General features: G+C 37.1%; 1 protein-coding gene across 2 annotated transcripts in view; it reads right to left on the bottom strand.

Annotated features, from left to right (window-relative positions):
* Window positions 1-471: 471 nt before the first annotated feature.
* The window catches only part of CCDC50 (coiled-coil domain containing 50), a 28,182-nt gene continuing 8,915 nt past the window's right edge, over window positions 472-19,738 (bottom strand). Inside the window, exons 2-12 of one of the 2 annotated variants that reach the window (XM_053459047.1) lie at window positions 13,064-13,126; window positions 11,920-12,049; window positions 9,229-9,319; window positions 6,928-7,021; window positions 4,543-5,037; window positions 3,779-3,876; window positions 3,022-3,066; window positions 2,594-2,689; window positions 2,006-2,085; window positions 1,568-1,668; window positions 472-899 (exon numbers count right to left, since the gene is read on the bottom strand). In XM_053459047.1, the coding sequence (XP_053315022.1) occupies window positions 880-899; window positions 1,568-1,668; window positions 2,006-2,085; window positions 2,594-2,689; window positions 3,022-3,066; window positions 3,779-3,876; window positions 4,543-5,037; window positions 6,928-7,021; window positions 9,229-9,319; window positions 11,920-12,049; window positions 13,064-13,126 (1,313 nt within the window). In that variant the 3' untranslated portion in view covers window positions 472-879. The remainder of the gene's footprint in view (window positions 900-1,567; window positions 1,669-2,005; window positions 2,086-2,593; window positions 2,690-3,021; window positions 3,067-3,778; window positions 3,877-4,542; window positions 5,038-6,927; window positions 7,022-9,228; window positions 9,320-11,919; window positions 12,050-13,063; window positions 13,127-19,738) is intronic. The other variant, XM_053459048.1, reaches the window with a different exon arrangement.

Genomic DNA, 19,738 nt, shown 5'->3' with positions numbered 1-19,738 from the left:
ACATTAAAAACAATGGCACTTATTTATCTACCTGTACATACGTTGTGATGTTTACTGGTAACGTTAGACGTACACATCAAGTGTCAACTGCAATGACAAACACAACACAGCATTGGACATTTGATATATGCCGCTGCTTCCTGAGGAAATGTAAGTGGAATTTTATATATATATAGTATGATGGATAAAAATAAACAGAGTTAAGCTGAGGTTAGTCCTTTCCAAGCAGGTATCAACTCAAATGGGAATTACTCATCCATATAGGTCTCACTGTTTTAGAACATCACGTAGGAAACTCTAGGGTTGGGGTAAAATGACAGTTTGGCACAGTTGGTTTCAGTTGACTGATTTCTGTGGTTATTGCAACAAAAGAGTTGCCAGTGTTCTGCTCAAAAACAATGGTAGGACCGTAATTCTGCTGTAAGTCCTTTATCCTTGACTTAGTTGACTCACAAATGCTTCAAGTTTGAATATTCAGTTTATGGCGCACACATTTCACAGTGCAGTAGAGTATTATTTTACAAAACCTTCTTAATCACGTGCATCAGCGATGACCCTAAAGCCAAACACTTCAAACCAGAACATTATTTTCACAGCTGAGTTTCTATTCTGTTTCAAGGACTTTCTGGTAGTTTTAGGTTTTTAAAGTAGCTCTCAGCATAATTATTCTTGTGCAACATTAACATGGCCAGCTGCACAAAAGCCACAACATGCTGTGCAGTGTTTGTCATATGTGCAGGATACTTCTGCATACAAGAACTGACAGGACAAGAGTAAAAGGTCAGTCCGTGATATTTAAACTCAGGACAAATGGAGCACAGAGTATTTTGGGAATTTGCTACAATCTTGTAAGCATCACTGCCAGTGTGGTGCAGAGCTTCATGGTCTGTAATAGGAACCTATAATAAGAAAAGAAAAAAGGCACATAAAATTAGATTTTGTTTTCCTTGCAGAAAAAGAGTGCAAAATCGGAACGGAATATGCTACAGTCTGGACAACTATGTTGTAATGTAATGAGAGCAGTGTAAAGTTATGAGTTTACACAATACAACCAACTGTGACAGGAAAAAGATAAAATGCCTGTTCTGTTAGCCACACACAAGCCTTAGCTGTAAACTTTTTTTATCGTTGTGGTGGTAGGAGACAATACATTTGGGAACATCAGGATCTATGTTACAGGACAGTTTCAAAAAGGCTAAAAATCTAACTACACATGATCCTAGAGGTTGAACTCCCCTCTAAATTGTATACATAGATCAAAATATGTCTTTTGACATAAGGTATATTGATGGAGGGAGAATAGCAGGATAGGGCCAAACTTTGACTTGCTTTGAGGTGCCATTTCTTTAAAACATTCTCTGACATCCCACGAGGCCTTCTAAAACAGGAGTATTAAATGCAAGATCATGTGACCCTGACTGCACATGGACAGACTCCAACACATGATGAGACTTCTACTCTCTCATAAGACAGTTGCTTGTATCAGAGCTTATTTGGAGGGTGTTGCCCAAAGTGGCTGAATGCAAGAAAACAGTGGTTTAACACACTCATGTTCATATAAATATACCTTTGTGGGAAGATTGTGATTTAGAATTGGGTCGAGGCGAGTTGTGTTGGCTTCGGTTTGTATAATCTTCATGATCTTCATCTGGAGCTGGAGGAAGAGGTCTGACCAAACAGAGGAAAAAAAGAAAACCCAACAGACAAAAGTTTAAGATGGCGAGGACAATTCATTGTGTGTGCACTTGGAGTTTCCTATGAATGCCCAATAAGTTTAACATAAGTGGTAGTGCATATCCTGCTCCAGCATCCCTAGAAGGTAGTGCTCTGCACATATCCTGTTCATTTAAGGATTCTGGCACCATTAAAAAATGTACCTTCCAAAATCTAGATGTACTGTATATTAATATTTTATTGTGTATAAACGTCACTTCATAAACACCCATTTATAAAGAAAATATACATTCTTCACAGATTACTAATTAAGCTGAAAGCTTATTTTTACCTGTATGGTTTATCACTTTTAGACCGGTGCTGTTCTTGACCTTCCCTTGACCTTGGACGGACATGCTCGTGTGCATGTTGCTAAAAAAAAAAAGGATTTTTTTTATTGCATTTTTTAAAGATAAATCAAGAGATAGCATAATTATGTAGACTTGGCAACCACCAAATGTCACCAAAATACCTGAATCCCACCTCCAATGGTTTCACTGCATGGGGGGGGCTCCATGCTGTATACCCTGGAGCGTTTTTACTAAACCACGAGATTGCAGGAAAGTTGAACATTTTATCCCCCTGATCCACTATACACAACCCCAGTGAGTAGAGCTAGATGGGCCCTGCATGATGATTAAAGTCAGTGATATGACTCGTATTTACCAACATTAATTATACATTGAGCAGGGCCTACGTTCAGAAGCTCACAGGATTCAGACTGGTCAGTGGTTATTTTTAGCATAGTATCACTTTTTTCACTGAAAATAGCTTCAGCAAGGTACAATCATAGAGAAAAAGGACTGGGTGTGATGTGTATGATTTCTATTTGAGGAGCTGTCCTACATGGTGAATATTTTAACACATATTTCACACCCACCTCCCATTCCTCGGGCCTCCTTTTGTCCGTCTTTTCTCGTGATTTGGATTTCTTGTAAGCTCTTTCCTCTTTTTCCATTAACCAACGAGCAATTTCCTGAAAAAGTGTAAAAAATAAATACACAGTATTTACACAAGCGCTAATCCGATTCAGAAACAATGTACTGAAAGAATGATACATTCTCTATGTTCTCAAAAGCAGGATACCTTTTGTCACTGAAGGCAATGGATTGTTTAGTCGATTTTTTTTTTTTTTTTTTTTTTTTATATTGTGCACTAGAGCTCCCACTATGCATGTAATGCTTACAACACTTATTTTTCTACTTAAACTTTGTTCATTGCAAAGATATTTCACACTGTTAAAAGTTCTTAGCAGTAAGAAATTTTTAACCGATACGCTTAAAATTTCAAATCTAGCTCTTAACTGACCTCATCCTGAGCCAACTGCGCTGCTCGTACATCCTCCACGTTCACCTACAAAAAAATAAATTTAAAACACTGCCTTCAATAACTGTCTTCTAGTACTGTAGTCCAAGTTTGGTTACAGAAATATATTCAATGAAAATGTTTACATATTAAATGCGATTTTGAGTGGAATGTGATAGTTATATGTATGCATGTATATATGGAGTATTTTACTCCATATAGCTCAATCATTTACACATGTATATAGGGAAGACTTGAAGCTTCCTCTATGTCAAGTTGATTTTTTTTTTTTTTTTTTTTTTACTGTTTAGCCTAGTTAGTAGGAGAACTTTTATTACTTATTATGTATTATACCACTTTCTTTCACTATCACAAGGTATACAGCATACTGAAACTGACCCAGTTCTAACAATTTTACTTTTTCTACCCAGGCAGCAGGAGTTTCATTCTCCGGTTCATATTATATCTTAAACAGAAGTGGGTGTGATTTCTACCGAGATCAGTCATTGAGTTTAAAGTATGCGTTATGAAGGGTAACCCTCAGCAAGAGTCTTCTGAAAGAAGGTAAGAGCTGGCCCTGGATACTTTAACTGTGCATTATGCATAGCCAAGACAGCTTTGCAGCAAAGGACGCTTGACGGGGTTGGCCCTTTATAACAAAAAAGTTGGGGAGATGAAATGTTTCATCTTAACACAACTCACCATTTTGTGAAAAAACCCTATAGTGTCCTAATATATAGACAATATTTTGTAACTTCACCTTAAGTTCCCTTTCTTGGAGTTTCCTGGCAATTTCAGCATCATATTCTTCCCTACTTTTTGTGCGATGAGTGTCACGTGTTCCTTTTGGCCGACAACCTGTGTGTCAAAAAGATTCTATTTTAGTAACGCATTGGGAGTATATTGTTAAAAGAAAAAAAAAAAAAAAAAAAAAAAAAAAAAATCAAAAACAGAATATCACTCGATACCATATTGTGTCAAAGGCAAAGCCTTAACATTTTTGCTTCAAAACAGCTGAGATTTCTCAATATATCCAAATTTTGCAAAAATAACACAAATTAAAAAAAATTCACAGATCTGCAGCTAAAGAGCAGTATATTCCACAGGTGGAATGATCTCGGATTGCATTTAAAGGTTAAGCAACAGCTAGAAGCCATGCTAGGAAGTCCCTTAAATACCAATAGGACCTTCATTAAGAGGTCTGGAACCTTTGTGTGATACCAATCGCAGTGTAGGTTCTTGGTATTGAAGATGCATACAGGCTAGACATGCCTCTGACACAATAGCAGCAGGGGACAAAAGTACACGTGTTCAGTATATGACACACAAGCAAAAAGCCAACAGAACCATAAACCCACACACCTACAATTCCGTTTATCAACAAAGATTTCAATGGAGAGTCAGCACAAGCAACAACAACAACAACAACAACAAAAAAAGCATGATGAAAAAAAGTAAATATGATTTGAGGGAGATTTTGATCAGAATCACTTTACAAGAACCACTGCCACCACTATGTGTTACCTGTATCTCTATGTTGTCTCTCACGTTTTGGAGAAGGTGTTCTCCTCCTGTGTCTTTCACTTTCACAGTCACCACATTTGGGGTCGCTGGCATCAAAATGTTCATGATGCCTCCCTTTCCCAGAACTGTGTGTGCCTGGAAATTCATGGCTTTGAGACCTGCCCCTTCTTGATAAGTGCTCATTGAAATGTTCTCCATTTGTCCTGTCATTACCCAGGTCCTCATGCCTATTTGATCTGGGTGGCGGCGGCCTTCCTGGTCTGTCTTTTTTATTAGATGACCTATGTGGATGGTTTTCATGCCTGTGATGGCCAGTGTCATCATCGTATTTGCAAAAAGGCCGCGATTCTGCAGAGTGGCCGCGGATTCCAATTTTTGTGTCAGATTCAAAATACTCAGACCTTGGTTCGTTTCTCTCCTTTCTCGGTTTGTCAGGTCTCTCGTGCCTATGGTGTCTATCATATTCAGATTCCTTATGCCTACCCTTACGGTGGCCTGAGTAACAAAGGAACACCACAAACATGGAATTATAAGACTCCGCACAAAGCATTAGTATGATCTAATCATATTTGCTTATAAAACATCTACTGAGATGGTTGAGGTTTATTCCCTCTTTTAATACACCAGAATGAAGAAAGGATTCATTATTTTACTAATACTTTTTTATTAATTTTAATTAAGTTTTGCATGTAATAAGAACAATATTTCTATATTAACTCAAGAGAAAATTGAATGTTTAGTCAAAGTTGATACAAGTAGATGTTGCATGTGGCAAGGATACCATCCTTAAACAAGATCACTTTTTCTGTGCAGGTATTCTCTTTACTGCTTTATACAAACTTTTCCCCAATGTCAGCTCCGAACATTCTTAAGTAGGAGACAACAGTTTAAGGGAAAGGCTAGCCCCATATACTAGGAGGAAGTGCGCATGGCTATTTCCTATTCAAGGCTAACTAAGGCACACAGAAGCAATCTGCTCCGAATTATACGGTATTTAATCCAAGGTTTTCATTATCCAGCAATAAAGGCAATCTTGGCTGCATTTCAAACAAGTTAGAAACCAACACTAGTAGAATAAAAGCATTCCACTCGTTCACATGAACAGAAATCTTAAGCTCAACTTTAGCTAAAGTGTTTGTGTCATAAAATATTCTTTATGTATCCTGAACCAAGCAGCTATATAGAAGCCTATCACAGTCCTGCCTTTTTTTTGTTTTTGTTTTTTAAAGCAGCAACATATCACACCTCTTAGGCAATTGTGAATGAGGTTTTTTTGGCTATGGAAGTGTTAAATCAGAGTAGAACTACTTCACAAGTACCGGTTTTGCAAACCAAGGGCAATATATTATATATATATATATACCGTATTTGCTCGATTATAAGACGACCCCCCAAAATCTGATTATTAACTTAGGAAAAAAAGAAAAAGCCTGAATATAAGACGACCCCCAAAGGAAAAAAGTTTTACCAGTAAATGTTAATTCATGTAAACTATTTCTTTTCTTTCTATGATTGAGAAAAATATTTTTTTTGTTTTTATTTCTTGTATTTTCCAACCTGTACCCCAGTTACGCACATCTGCCCCCAGGCTTGCCACTCCAATATGGCACTGTGGCCCATGATATGCCTTTTAACCCTCTATATGCCACTGTGCCCCATGGTATGCCTTTTGACCCCCTATGTGCCACTCTGCCTCCAGAAATGCCTTATTCCCCTATATCCCATTCTGGCATTTAGGGGGTTAAAATGCATATTATGGGGCAGAGTGGCATATAGGGAGGTATAAGGCATTTCAGGAGACAGAGTGGCATTAAGGGAGTTAAAAGGCATTGTATAGAGCACTCTGCCTCCAGAAATGCCTTATACCCCTATATGCCACTCTGGCATTTAGGGGTTAAAAGGCATATTATGGGGCAGAGTGGCATATAGGGAGGTATAAGGCATTTCAGGAGGCAGAGTGCTCTATTAAATGCCCCCTTAACGCCACTCCAGAAATGCCCTATGCCCCCATTTAACACACACACACACCCTATACCCCCATTAAACACACACACTCTCTCTCTCTGAGGTCTGATTAGAAGACGACCCCGATTAGAAGACGAGGGGTATTTTTCAGAGCATATATATATTTTACAACTCCATTCTCCACCAGATGTGCAGAATCATTCTAGCGTTTTATACAGTTAAGTAACGGAGTAGCGCTTAAGTAATTGGTTTTAAGCAAGAAACGCACAAAATATAGTATGATACTTTGAAAACGTCATCAGTTTACTCTATAAAGAGCTGCACCTTTCTGGAACAAAACTGAATAGCTTTACATAAGATTATTATAGTACCCATTTACTAAAGTATTAAAATGTATGCCACTTGAATATGTCAACTTACCTCCGTGGTCTAGATAAGGTTCTTGTTGTGTAGGCGATGATGGGTAATTTTTTCTCCTCTTTTCTTCTTTCTCTTGCAGTAGTCGGGCAATATCCTACAAAATAAATAAATAAAGAGACATATAATCATTACTTTGGTTAATGTGCATCCAAGGAAGTTTTGACAAACAACAAAAACTAGAAGGTTAAAAGGTTTTTGAGAAACAAAATATACCAAATTGTTTAATTGCCACCATATTACATAGATTTCACACATTTATAAACACCTGAACAGTATCACACACACAATAATTAATGTTACTGCAATCACCCTATATGTAACACGACAAAACCCATAATCGCACAAAGGGTATTTCCTATTTCTTCTTGGAAATGGATTTTTATTGTAAGCAGCACAAGAGACTGTTGGAACAGCTATTCGGGGAAATGGTGACAACCTATTACATTATATTGCTGAGTACATAGTTTCAAATTGGGTCAGATAAGAGATTCTCCAGCTCCTGGACAAGCTCAGAGCGGGGATTTTATCATAGGTCTTATTAGTTCAAAGATGTATTACAGTGAAATATGATCGAGCTGCAATATAACAGGACCGCCGGATGCCAAATAGGGCAATGCTTCAATTTAATGGTTGCCAGTTACAAAAATCGAATTGGGACTTCCAGAATATCCGAGTGTGGCAGCAAGTTTCCACATGCGCAATTAATTTATCAGGAGAGATTTATGTTTTCAGAGTTTTACTGGCAGTTCTCATCTCCAAGGCTGTCCAAGTATTACGGTGTCCAAAAACACATTTCCACCTATATACAGACTATTACTATTCATATAAATTAACAAGCAAGGACTTGGCAGAGGTGTTACACGGTGTATAGGATGCCTATGATTGAGTGTCTGGAAAAACAAGATGGGCCCATTCTACACCTTATGTTCATGGTGTCCATGCACTGTGAAGTACAGATGATGTTCCCGGAGACTAGGGGAGTTTTAGCGTAACTAACCAGTAACACAATGGGGGGCTGTGCAAGACAGAAAATGGATGGCACATATTGTCCCATGAGATCTTATGCAAGATATGCTTCGCCACAATCAATAGAGTGGACCAAGGCAAAACACATGACATTACCAATTCCAAACACCAACACCCCTAACCAAACCAAAAGTCTTCATGAAAACAACTATAGAAGCAAATCAAAACCCTACAAAATCTGTGCACCCAAAGCCCTGAAAATAGTTTAAATCACATAATGACTTGATATATATATATATATATATATATATATATATATATATATACACATATACATACACACACATATATATACACAGTTTAAATATTTCGGTCAATACAAAAAAGCTTTCATTTTGTTTTGCACTTTTGATTTGTGATTCCACAGATAGTCACCAAGATACCCTTGGTGACATACTTTAGGAGCATCCACAAGACAGGATCCTTTATGAGGTCCCTGTTATGGCTTCTATGCAGTATACATCTGTAAACAATGTTTACATGGCACAGGCCAATGTACATTAAGTTTACTGTCTGTCTTGTTTTGTCTGCTGTATTATAAGGCCATTTATATGACCTTACTTCACATCTGGAAGATTGCCAGCAATTTGTCCCAAGTGAATTCACTCATATTTGCTGAGCAGCTCAGACTTCAGAAGGGATGCGTTTCAAGAGCCGAAAACCAAGTTGAGGATCCAACTCAAGGGAGATATTTGTTTACTCTTCACTCACCAGTGCACAATTTTGCATCAGGTTTGTAAAGGAGCTAGATATTGTAGCCATGGGCAGTGGGCTACCATGCCAAACAGAAATCCGATCAACCCCGCAACCAACAGTACACCCGACTGATCCATCAAAAGCCAGGTCATCAGATGCTCCCAAGGACACCACACAAAAGGAGACACCGCACTCTTAGCGACTTCAATAAAGTACTTTAATGTGCAACAAGGTGCCAAATAGTAGCGCTTACATCGGGGGGGCAAAGAAGCTTAACGCGTTTTGAGCCTTGAATGACGCCAAGCTTTCAAGGCATGAAACAAGTTAAGCCTCCCCCCCCCAATGTAAGTGTTACTATTTGGAACTTAAAGCATTTTATTGAAGTCACCGAGGGTGCGAAGTCTCCATGTTTTTTCCGAGCTAGATATTGTTACAAATCATAGGGTTATGCATGGTCGAACTATATGTGAAAAGCTCTGTGTGGTGTTAGCAATATATAGCATTTTCATTCTTTTTTCACATTAGCTTTCATTAGTGGGTCATACAGATACACATTGCTAGACTATTCTATGTACTCACTTCATCCTTCTCCTCCTGCCGGCGCCTGAGTTCTGCTTCAATCACCAGTTTCTCCTGGATCTCCTGAGCTATTTCAACATCTAAGAGTTCACTGTAGAGATAAAATGCTATGTATGAAGTAGCTTTATTTTGGCTCATGGACTGGAGGCATTTACTAGATCATTAGATGACCACATTTCCTATATGGGATTCACAGACAGCGGGAAGAATTGGGAGATGCAAAACAGAAAAATCTATAGTGTATTGAAGATAACACACACACACACACACACACACACACACCTTGCATTGGAGAGATTAACAACATGAGCTAAGGGATTGAGTGTATGTTTCTGCTGACGGGAAGCAGCTGTTAAACGGGGAGACCAAGCTGTCATAATACAGGTTTCTCTCTGCAAAAACCATTGCTCTACAGAGCTGGTTACAATATTGAAAACTGCAATGGGCGTTTAAATTATTATGATTTTTTTTTTAAGGTCAAGTTTGTCAAATACTGACCATTTGGCATCCCCTAAAGTGCAGGTATGTCTAAGAGGCCCTATCAGTCAACTGCACACTAACTTTACAATCTTGCTCTCAGCATGCTCTGTGAATGCATGGCAAGCTTCATACAAACATGCAGTATATACTTTTAAACACAAAAGGGATTGACCAGTATATACAGGTTTATTGTTTTCACGGGCACCGGAAACTGCAGCTCTGATCCTTAATCAACTCTCTAGATTGTAAGCTCTTTTGAGCAGGGCCTGTCTCACCTGTTTCTGTTAGTCAATTTGTTATGTTACATACTACTTGCTATGCCCTGTCTGTCATGATTGACTCATTGTGTAGTGGATGCATGGAAGGGTAACCCAGCAGAGGTGGTTCGTTTCTTTGTTTAAGCATTCAATGAGTTAATCTGAGGTTGATTTAAATGTGTTTTTGTGCATGCCCTCTGTATCTGTTCTGGCTAGAGGTGTCATCTTCCCAAAGGACCCCTGTGGTGATTCATGGCCTAACTGATAAGGACCCTGAGTTATAGGAATTCCATTCCTATCTTAAGTGGGGGAGTTTCCATCACCTTTTCCCCACCATAACTTATTGGCACATCAAAGATGGGACCCGATTCTTGGGGATGGTGTCATATAATCAGTCATGTGGTCAGAGGGGCGTTTGCTTGCAAAAGTCTGATTTAGGAACAATGCAGCAACCTCAAAGAAGAACTCCATGATATACTCTGATCGGAACAACATCGTAAGACCCGTCTGGACTTAAGGAGTTCCCACAGGCCTGCTTATTGGAGAAACTCGTGAGTGAGGGTCCTGTGTTTAAGTTCCATTTTGTTTTAAGAACTGTTTGCTGTTTTACGTTTATTTTGTACGTCTTGTTTTTTGTAATTCTGGCACTGTGTAATCTTTGTCTTTTTGTTATTAAAATATTCATAATCCAAGTCTGTCTTTGGGCTCTAGTATCGATATCCACAAACCCTAAGAGAGGATAACACGTTACCGTATTGTTATTGAGTTCTACAGGATAGATTATATATATATATATATATATATATATATATATATATATATATATATATATATATATATATATATATATATATATATATATATATATATATATATATATATGTTGTTTGCCAGGGGTGGGTTGATATATATATAGAGATAAAGGTTCTAATTCGGATTTCTCACGAATCCGGTATCAAAATCGTGAGTGGTGGCAGACTACCTGGGGGGATACAGGCAGGATTTGGGGGTTAATTTGGTGTAACTTATGCCCTGTTAAGGGGTCTAGTTAGTAAATCCAGAGGCCTGGTGCTATTAACCCCTTCATGCCCATGCCCTCCACACAGTCACGGCTTGGCAAGTAGTCTTGACCGTGACACTGTCTACCCATTGTACAGCACTACAGAATATGATGGCGCTATATAGAATATAGTGCTTCTTAAGATATATATTGTTAGCGGGTTTGCAGGCTGCAACAATTATCAGTAGATTGTAATTAAAGGACAACAATCTGGGACATGCGGTAAACCAACTAGTGCGCCCAACATAGACAGTGGACGCATTAGGGGCCTCTTTTTAGCGGAACTCTACTAGGCCCACAAACTATGTTGCGCCTGCGAGTGTGTGAGCAGTAAGAGCCAAGTGTTTGTGGAAGTAAACATTATGACCTAAAGAAGAGGAAGGACAACTTATGATCAATCTTTTTGAAATCATTGTCTGAAAGAAGAGATCCCAATGACTTTAGAGAGAAGCACATCTAAGCATAACTGTATCAAACACCAGTTATTATTCTACCATCCCCACTTTGAGGAAGTTTTGCCCGCACTTCATGTGGAGTCAACTGTTTTGCAGTCGCCAAGTTAATTAAAACAGTATTATTACCGTTTTCAAAGTGTCTGTGCCTCAATAAACATTTGTTATATTGCAATTCAATTACCACCGCTGTTACAAGCCATATCATGGAAGCTGTAAAACTACAGCAGCCGTTTTTATCATTAACATCCACCTAAAAATTTAAAAAAAAAACTAAACAAAGTGAGGATTACCAATAAACATGGTCTATGCTTACTTTTACGGTACTGCATGTATGCTCATGCACCTTCTCAATCTTACCACTGGAACAAACCCCCACCTCACATCCAAACATTTGCTTTGTGAACACAGCAAAGCAAACAAAAAAGCATCTGTAACTCACAGTTCATTGTGCCTATTTTTGATTCTAGCTTGTGCTTGGAGGTCCTCTTCTTGTTGAAGCTGCTTAGCTACTTGCAAGTCTTTCTTTACCAAACGGTTCCTCTGGATGTTGGTTGCTAGATGATGTTCAACTAGACAACAGAAACGTTTACATTGTGTAGGTCACAGTTTGCGATTTTAATGGCATTTTTTCCACCATTTAATACAATTATGAAAATAACCCATGACAATTCAGAAATAAATTGAAAACTACTTTATGTAAAATAATTTTTTTTTTAAATAACTAAAATAAGAAGCATGTTATATCACCCAAGTATTTTCTCTCCTTTACTATGGTTCCTTTTATTATGAAGTGTGTCTTACATTCCCCTGCATCTTAAGTGGTGTGGTGAGGTTACCAAATCTCTAGAAGGGCTTGGCTGGGAAGCAACTCAGTTCATGCCCCACTATTGTGTGACTATACCACCTACAACAGCTAGAACAACAATACCCTTTGAATTAAGTATAACATTAACGCATTATTAGACGATATGTAGAGTGTATAAGGTAGGAGTGTCTAGCAATGTCAGTTCCGCAATACTGTTTAATTTTATTTGCCTAAAGATAGCATATCAATAGGTAATCTTTAGGAGAGAATTTGGTTTTTGGAGTGCAGACACTTAATGATGAGCATCAAGCAGTCTAATGTGTATCACTACATTATCATGTACATAAACATGTAAAATCAATTGGAAGAATTGAAAATCATAGCTAAATTAAAGTTTCTTGAATAAAAGGTGTTCATTTTGTCAACATTGTGTGTCGTCTTGAATGTTTCATTGAATATCTTTTCACCACTACAGACTGTCAAACTTAAACATGTCACTTTAAAACCGTATGGCATATAGTCTATAGAAATTCTCCATTTCTTTAGTGCTCCAGAATTTGGTGTTGGAAAAGTTTTTAACATTAATCAGAACTTGTAGGGACACAAACTACATTTAAGTGTAAAGGGCAGAAGATGACTGGAACAGACAATACAATTCTGTGATTTGGGAAATTACACTACGCGAAGCGGGATGATAACTGAATTTGTTCGTCACCCAGTAATACACATTTCATTCTACACACTGTATGTATGATTCTGAGAAGCATGTTGTACTCACTCTCCTGCTCCTGAAGTGTGTGGGCAAGAGTGTGATCTTCTAACACTGCAAAATCCCGAACCACTGAAAAAACAAAACAGAGACAGGGTTAACAAGCCATAACACACACAAGCACAAGTTTACTGGCGAGCAAGAGCCATTTACATTTCTTCCTCTCGGTTGAAGATACAGTACAATAATTGGTACGTTTGATGCAACACTAATTTTATAAATAAAGTGATACCAATAATTTAAGCAGATATAAATGGATATAATTTTATGCCACTGCTTCAAAAGAAAAAGAAATATTTAACAAAATTTTTTTTTTTTTAATTTCTAAATATTTATTATGGGAGTGCTCTTCTTTTTTCGTTAATATCCTGGTTACCAAGATGGAAATAGTTCACCTTATATAGCAAAAGGTTATAAATCTCTCTGTTTGACATTTCGCATTACTTGGGTTGATAACTTCAGAATTTAAGTGATTCATTCATGTTGACAAGGTGCGGCTAAATCGGTAAAAGCAAATAGTTACATAGCAGTCACTGCCGTAGTCACCACTAATAGTGACATAATTAGGGGAGACTGGGCATCTTTCAAAACTAGAAGGGTTAAACAAAAAGGAAGGAAGGTACGGAACACGCAAGTAAATATAGAATCCATAATGTATACTTGAAAGTATAAAAATACCCAGAACCTCATTTTTTGCACAGAGATTTGGGAATGGATTTCCCAGATTGTACATTCAACTGTTCAACATATTAACTATTATCTATAATACTGTTACAAGGTTAAATTGCACACAGTAAGAGACAGGCACAGAATTATCAGCCCTGTCCAGTAAACCATGCGTATTAGGTTGCACGCTACATATTTGCTAAACGTGCGTGAAGAGCTGCCGGTCAGTGGTCCATAGGGCATTTGGCTGGTGTGCCCAATAGGCAGTACAGGTCTGCATCTTAATATATAAGAATTAGAAACTCAACTTAGGTGTACATAATGGAGAAGGGCATTTTTAAAATAATACTTATATTACGGTAATTAAAACTAAAAACTAGCTTGTGCTTTTAGTTTGGGGGGAAAAAATATAATCGGTGTGATACGTTACTGACGTCTTTATTTTGGAGTGGCAGAAGTAGGATTAGCTAATGGATGTCCTGTCCGGAGGTTCTCCCCCCTCTCATCACCCTACACTTACAATTGGGGTCTAAACCACCAACAATCAGCAAGTGAGAGATAATTTACATGAAGGATTGCTCATTTAATTTAAAACACAGTCATGTGAGTGTATTGAGTGTAGCGAACAGCAAAATATAGAATTTTAGAAGTGACTGATCTACAAGATTATTCCTTCTCATTACATTCTATCCCCATATTATTAGATGTCCTGTTGATTGGTTGAGGCGATTATTGCACGGGTGGGGGTGAACGGACAGAAGATAAATTCAGGACAGAAAATTAATTGAATCTAAAGTTGAAATAGTCCCTTTAATTGTATTGTGTAATCACTAACAAGATCAGTTTGATAAATACTGCATCACTCATTGCTGTCTATTTGCAAACCTCCTAGCGAGTGCTAAGCTATTAAACTTGGATTTTCAAACAACTAACTTCGGATTTTCTGACAGAGGACATAGTTACTGAAGTCATCTTTTAGGACTACAAGTCCAATAGGAAATTAAATAAGACCGACCTAATTTTCTTCAGCTGTCCTTCACCTGCAGAATAAAGTGCTGAATGAACAATCTATAACACACCACACTTACAAGGCCATATACTTTTTAATCTCTGCAAAACACCCTTCACTTCATCTTAATTGGACGGACTAAGCAAACATGACCAGAGCACAACTGTTTCAAGGCTCCCACGCTGCACTGTAGGAGAGAAAGTGTTTTTTCTTCCTTGGCGTTGATATCATTCAGGATCACAAGACACCCAGGACACATCAAGCTTTGGAACTGTTAAGAGACTTATGTTCCACCATGAAAATGTGGCAACATTAATATTTAGTTGATACTGGGCTGTATGCATTGTTATTAGATATTGTACTTATCTAAATGTTTTTCCATTTAGATAAGTACAATATAGCTACTGATCTTCAACAATGCTTATTAGGGAGGGGGCAACATGTTGCAAGGGACACCCTATTACTAGGAATGATATTTAAGTATACGTTTTGATCATCGTTTGGTTAATTTTCGAAAGATGTGTCGGCTGAAACTGAAAACAATGCTGCAGGCGAGTTTCTACAAATAGCCCATTAAAAGCCTGGATCTCTGATGACTTTCCATGTCATCGGGCTCTGTTTACCAACTTATATGTCATCCGAAACCCCAGCCTTCCCACACTTTCCACTTTGTTATTTCTGCATATCAGCACCACGCATATGATTTAAAACAATGTGTGTTATCAGTTTCCCCCAGTTACATCATTTGGATGGATTGTATTGTGAGGGTAATGCAATTAACATATGTATCATCATCACAAACAGGAAATCAATTGTCATTTCCAGGGTATCTGTTGCTGTAAACAAGCTTTATTTAGAGAATCCAGATAGATACAGTAATTCCTATAACTAAACTCTTAGGTTTAACTCGGTACAGCTACAGAAACCAGCATGGGCCTGAGCTAAGAAATGACTCTTTCCCTTCAGTTCCTGAGTCCTCGTGTGTCCTTCATCTAAAAACGCATACCACGTTAGACTATTTGCATCCACATCAACATATTTGTTTCGGACAGGGAGGAACTGAAAGTAGACTTTTCTTTTTATAACTGAAGAGGTTTCAATTCTCATTCTTGGACTAAATGTGGGGGTTAATCAAGACTGTAAATTATATATATGAATAGTACATAAATACAGAAATATAAAATGTTAAAGATTACATTATATATATATTCAATAGTAATTATTTTTTATCTAAATAAGAAGTATGGAATACAAGTGCATCAGCTGCAGTTTAATCTTAACATGAAATACAGTTAGGATATAAAAATCCCATATCAGAATATCGTAAAATGGGCATTGTGCGGTTAGCAACACAGGAAAGCTATTCAAGAGTCCTTATTTCTGAGGACTTAAGGGTAGGCCGCCCATGGAACAAAGCACCAGAAAAGGACAGCAGGTGCTGGGCTGCACAGCTAAAACTTTATAGATGTCACCTACATTACCGTTTGGAAGACCTCATCCCCAGAAGAATATAAATATTCTGGAGCAAGTTTAGAGAACGGCTAATAAAATTGTGGATTGCTTGCAGGATAAAAAAATATTAGGAAAGACTAAATGATCTCAACACGTATAGCTTGGAGGAAAGGGATTCAACAAAACACAAAAAAGAAGTAGAAGAAGGAGTTGTAGTCTAAAACTAAAGGATCAAAGGCATAGATACTGGTTATGTATTATTTACCCACTGTACAGTACTGTGGCATAGGATGGCGCTATATAAAACATAATGTAATTAGGAATTTATTATTAATATCTGAAGGGCCCTTCTTCTGATTTGGATACTAATAGACTTGAAGCAGGCCAGTTTAAATGACCATTTTCTCCAACTCGAACGAAATGTGCAGAAACCTAATACTCTTTTTATAAAGCAGGTAGGCATAGTATTAAAAGAAAAGTAAATTTAGGATAACTTAAGAAATGAGGATTTATTTTTACGTAACAGGATCGTAAAAGTTCTCAGTTTCGGTGATTCCCTGATAACTCATGCCTTCCATAAAGCACAGCTGGCAACAGCGGCAAGAAACGGATTAATCGTTAACTAGTGTCAGAGACTGGAATGCTGGTTGGCAGAAACAAAGCCCTGTAAATGCTACGCAAGGCTGGAACTACCTTCATCAACTTAACCATTATCAAAAGAATCCTGATAATTTTCAGACCGAATTTTAGATATCAGAATAACCCTGTGCCTGCAAATCAATACACCTTAAACTATTCATTTTGCAAAAATAGTATTAGCATGCTTATATTAACAAAAATAAATAAATAAAAATAAATGGCATATATAGGCTCCAATTTCGACAGCAATTGTAACCAAATTCTGTCATATCTACTTTTTTGACAATTTCACGTTACAAATGTTGTTCAGCAAATGTATATTAACTGAATCTTTAAGAATTCAGGAATTTCCCTCTGTTCTATTATCTTCTGTTCATAAAACAAACTTAGCATACTTTATTATTTGTTTTATATGGCGCCATCATATTCTATAGCGCTGTACAATATGCATTCTTCTTTAGCTCTTACACTGTTTTAGGGTAGGTTTCTGAATAACCGGATATTATACTGCATATTGCAATACAGAAAGATAAACTCTTTTAGATTTAGTTAGCATAGCGTGACATAAAAAAACAACAACAACAAAAAAAACTGTATACATTGTTAAAGTTTTCTAAATGAAAACTATGCAAAAGCATTAGAAGGATGTTAAAAAGATCCCAGTTTGAATGACTGGAATAAGAAAAGCTATGCATTGAAACATTGATAAAATAGCGTATCTCGCTGGTCTAGATAAAACAGGTTTTCATATCGGGAAGATTTAAAAAAATGAGATCTTGATCAAATAAAAATAGTTTTGTTTTATAATTATGTTCCTATTCTGAAACTTCTCCAGAACTGTCCATGGACAAATACCTCAAGAAGGGTAGCTATAAAACATGATGGTAATAGATAAGTTAAGGTTTTCTGGACTGGCTTACCAAGATCGGGAATTCTCCAAAGTATAATGTTAGAAAGTTATATTTATAGGTATAAAGTAGATAATTTATAACATATTACAAATATTGCAGAATTTTCAACTGCATTTACCACGGAGGACAGGAAACAGACAGATTCATTATGTGGTCCTCACCGAGTGGGACGGTAAGTCCATATTACGTTTAACGTTACGGAAACCCCCATACAGTTGCAGATAAGCACATGGTTTGGCATATGCTGCGCTATTTTTATTATATATAGTTTGTTTTAAAGGGCATTTTTACTTATAACATTATTATACAGGACAATAACAGACTATAAAGCTACATCCTGCTGAAGAAAAATAAAATATGTTGCTGAGTAAACCAACATGGATGAAATGTGCCTCAATGGAACTCATCTGCCTAATTGAAATTGTTATTTGGTTTAGTTGTTCCGTGGGACTTTAAATGTACGACTGCCCAAGAGGACTAGTCTCTTAACCTCTACAATATATATGACCAAGGGTAAAGTCATATCGGGCCAAGGGGTACTTGAGCACCAATTTCAAAGGCAATTCCTGTCCATAACAATAACCTCTTATATGTGACTGCATATTGCAATAATATTATTAATATTATCATTCATAATAATCTGATACTAGGAAGAAATGGTGGGAGCTCCCTTTAAGAATTCTGCAGTTTTTCCTTATTAGTCACTAGGAAGGCACAGCTGCAGGAATATGACGTACTGCTTGAAAATTTATTGTTCTTGTTTATCACAATCAGAGCGGTAATCTCAATGGAATGTACATAAGGAAGTTCTGCTGCCCTTTTTTTTCAAATCTTGACTTTTTAGAATTACTCTGGCTCATGCAGGGCAATCTCGAATGGCATCTAACCAACAGACTAGAATATGAGCGAGCTCCAGCCCTGATGACCCTGAGAGTTTACCCAATTAAAAAAAGCTAAGTATCAGAGCTCATTTCTGATACTGTCAGTAACTTTAGGCAGCATGACAATGCATATAAACGTGCCAAATTGAATTGTCCAAAATCCACTTTTTTTCATTAAAACATAAGTTAATAAAACCCCCTAAATGGACAGACACACTTTGCCATCCATATACCTACCACCCATAAAAGATAAAATAATTAGTGTGTGTGCGTGTATGCATACAGACATAAAGTAGACCTATACTATAGATCACAAACCTATGTTTATATGTTACTTTGGGTGGTTCACAGGTAATTCTGTGACTTATATAACCGTTAACAAAAGGTATTATGCATGAAAGCTCCAACTACACACTATCAAACTTCTCGACCCAACTACAAATCTCACATGAACATATACAATGGTACGACACATGATTTGTTGTGCTGATCATTAGACCTATTCCCCAAACTTCAATGAAATCTATAACCTGTAGAATAACTATTACCGTAGAACATCTGCTTGTCCCCTGACACTTAAAAAGGGGAAGAGGTTGGTTTTTTCAGCCAACTGGTTTTGTATTTTTTAGATCAGGTTTGTAAATGCATATTTGCACATTTGCTTATAAAGCGGGTATATAATTAGATTTAGCTTTTAAAAAAAATAGTGCTGAAATGATAAAGGCTTTCACGGTTACATAATATCATTTTTAGTGGCCTTGTAGCACAGAACCTGACTTAACCTATTTCTTGTGTGGTTTTTATAAGCTTTTAAAGAAAATTTGAAACCAAAAAAACAAATAAAATACTGGCTTTTGTAAGCAGTAGAGATAAAAATCCATACACGTTAACAAACCGAACATTAAGTACAAACATTTTAAGTGAAAGTATTTCAGGAACCCTTTTACATAGTTACGAAACCTGTAAAGCCTTAATATTCCATTAGCTGGGTTAGTCATCATATAATAATAGGGTGTTGTATAATAGGTGAGAAATATAGGTTAAATACAACAGGCGAGTATAGGTAAACTATACTAAACAATAACACTTTAAACTTTTGACATGTTTCTCTGATTACGATTCCAAT

This window comes from Spea bombifrons, chromosome 3, assembly GCF_027358695.1.
Source record: "Spea bombifrons isolate aSpeBom1 chromosome 3, aSpeBom1.2.pri, whole genome shotgun sequence".
NCBI lineage: Eukaryota > Metazoa > Chordata > Amphibia > Anura > Pelobatidae > Spea > Spea bombifrons.
This window is presented reverse-complemented; position numbering and strand designations above follow the sequence as displayed.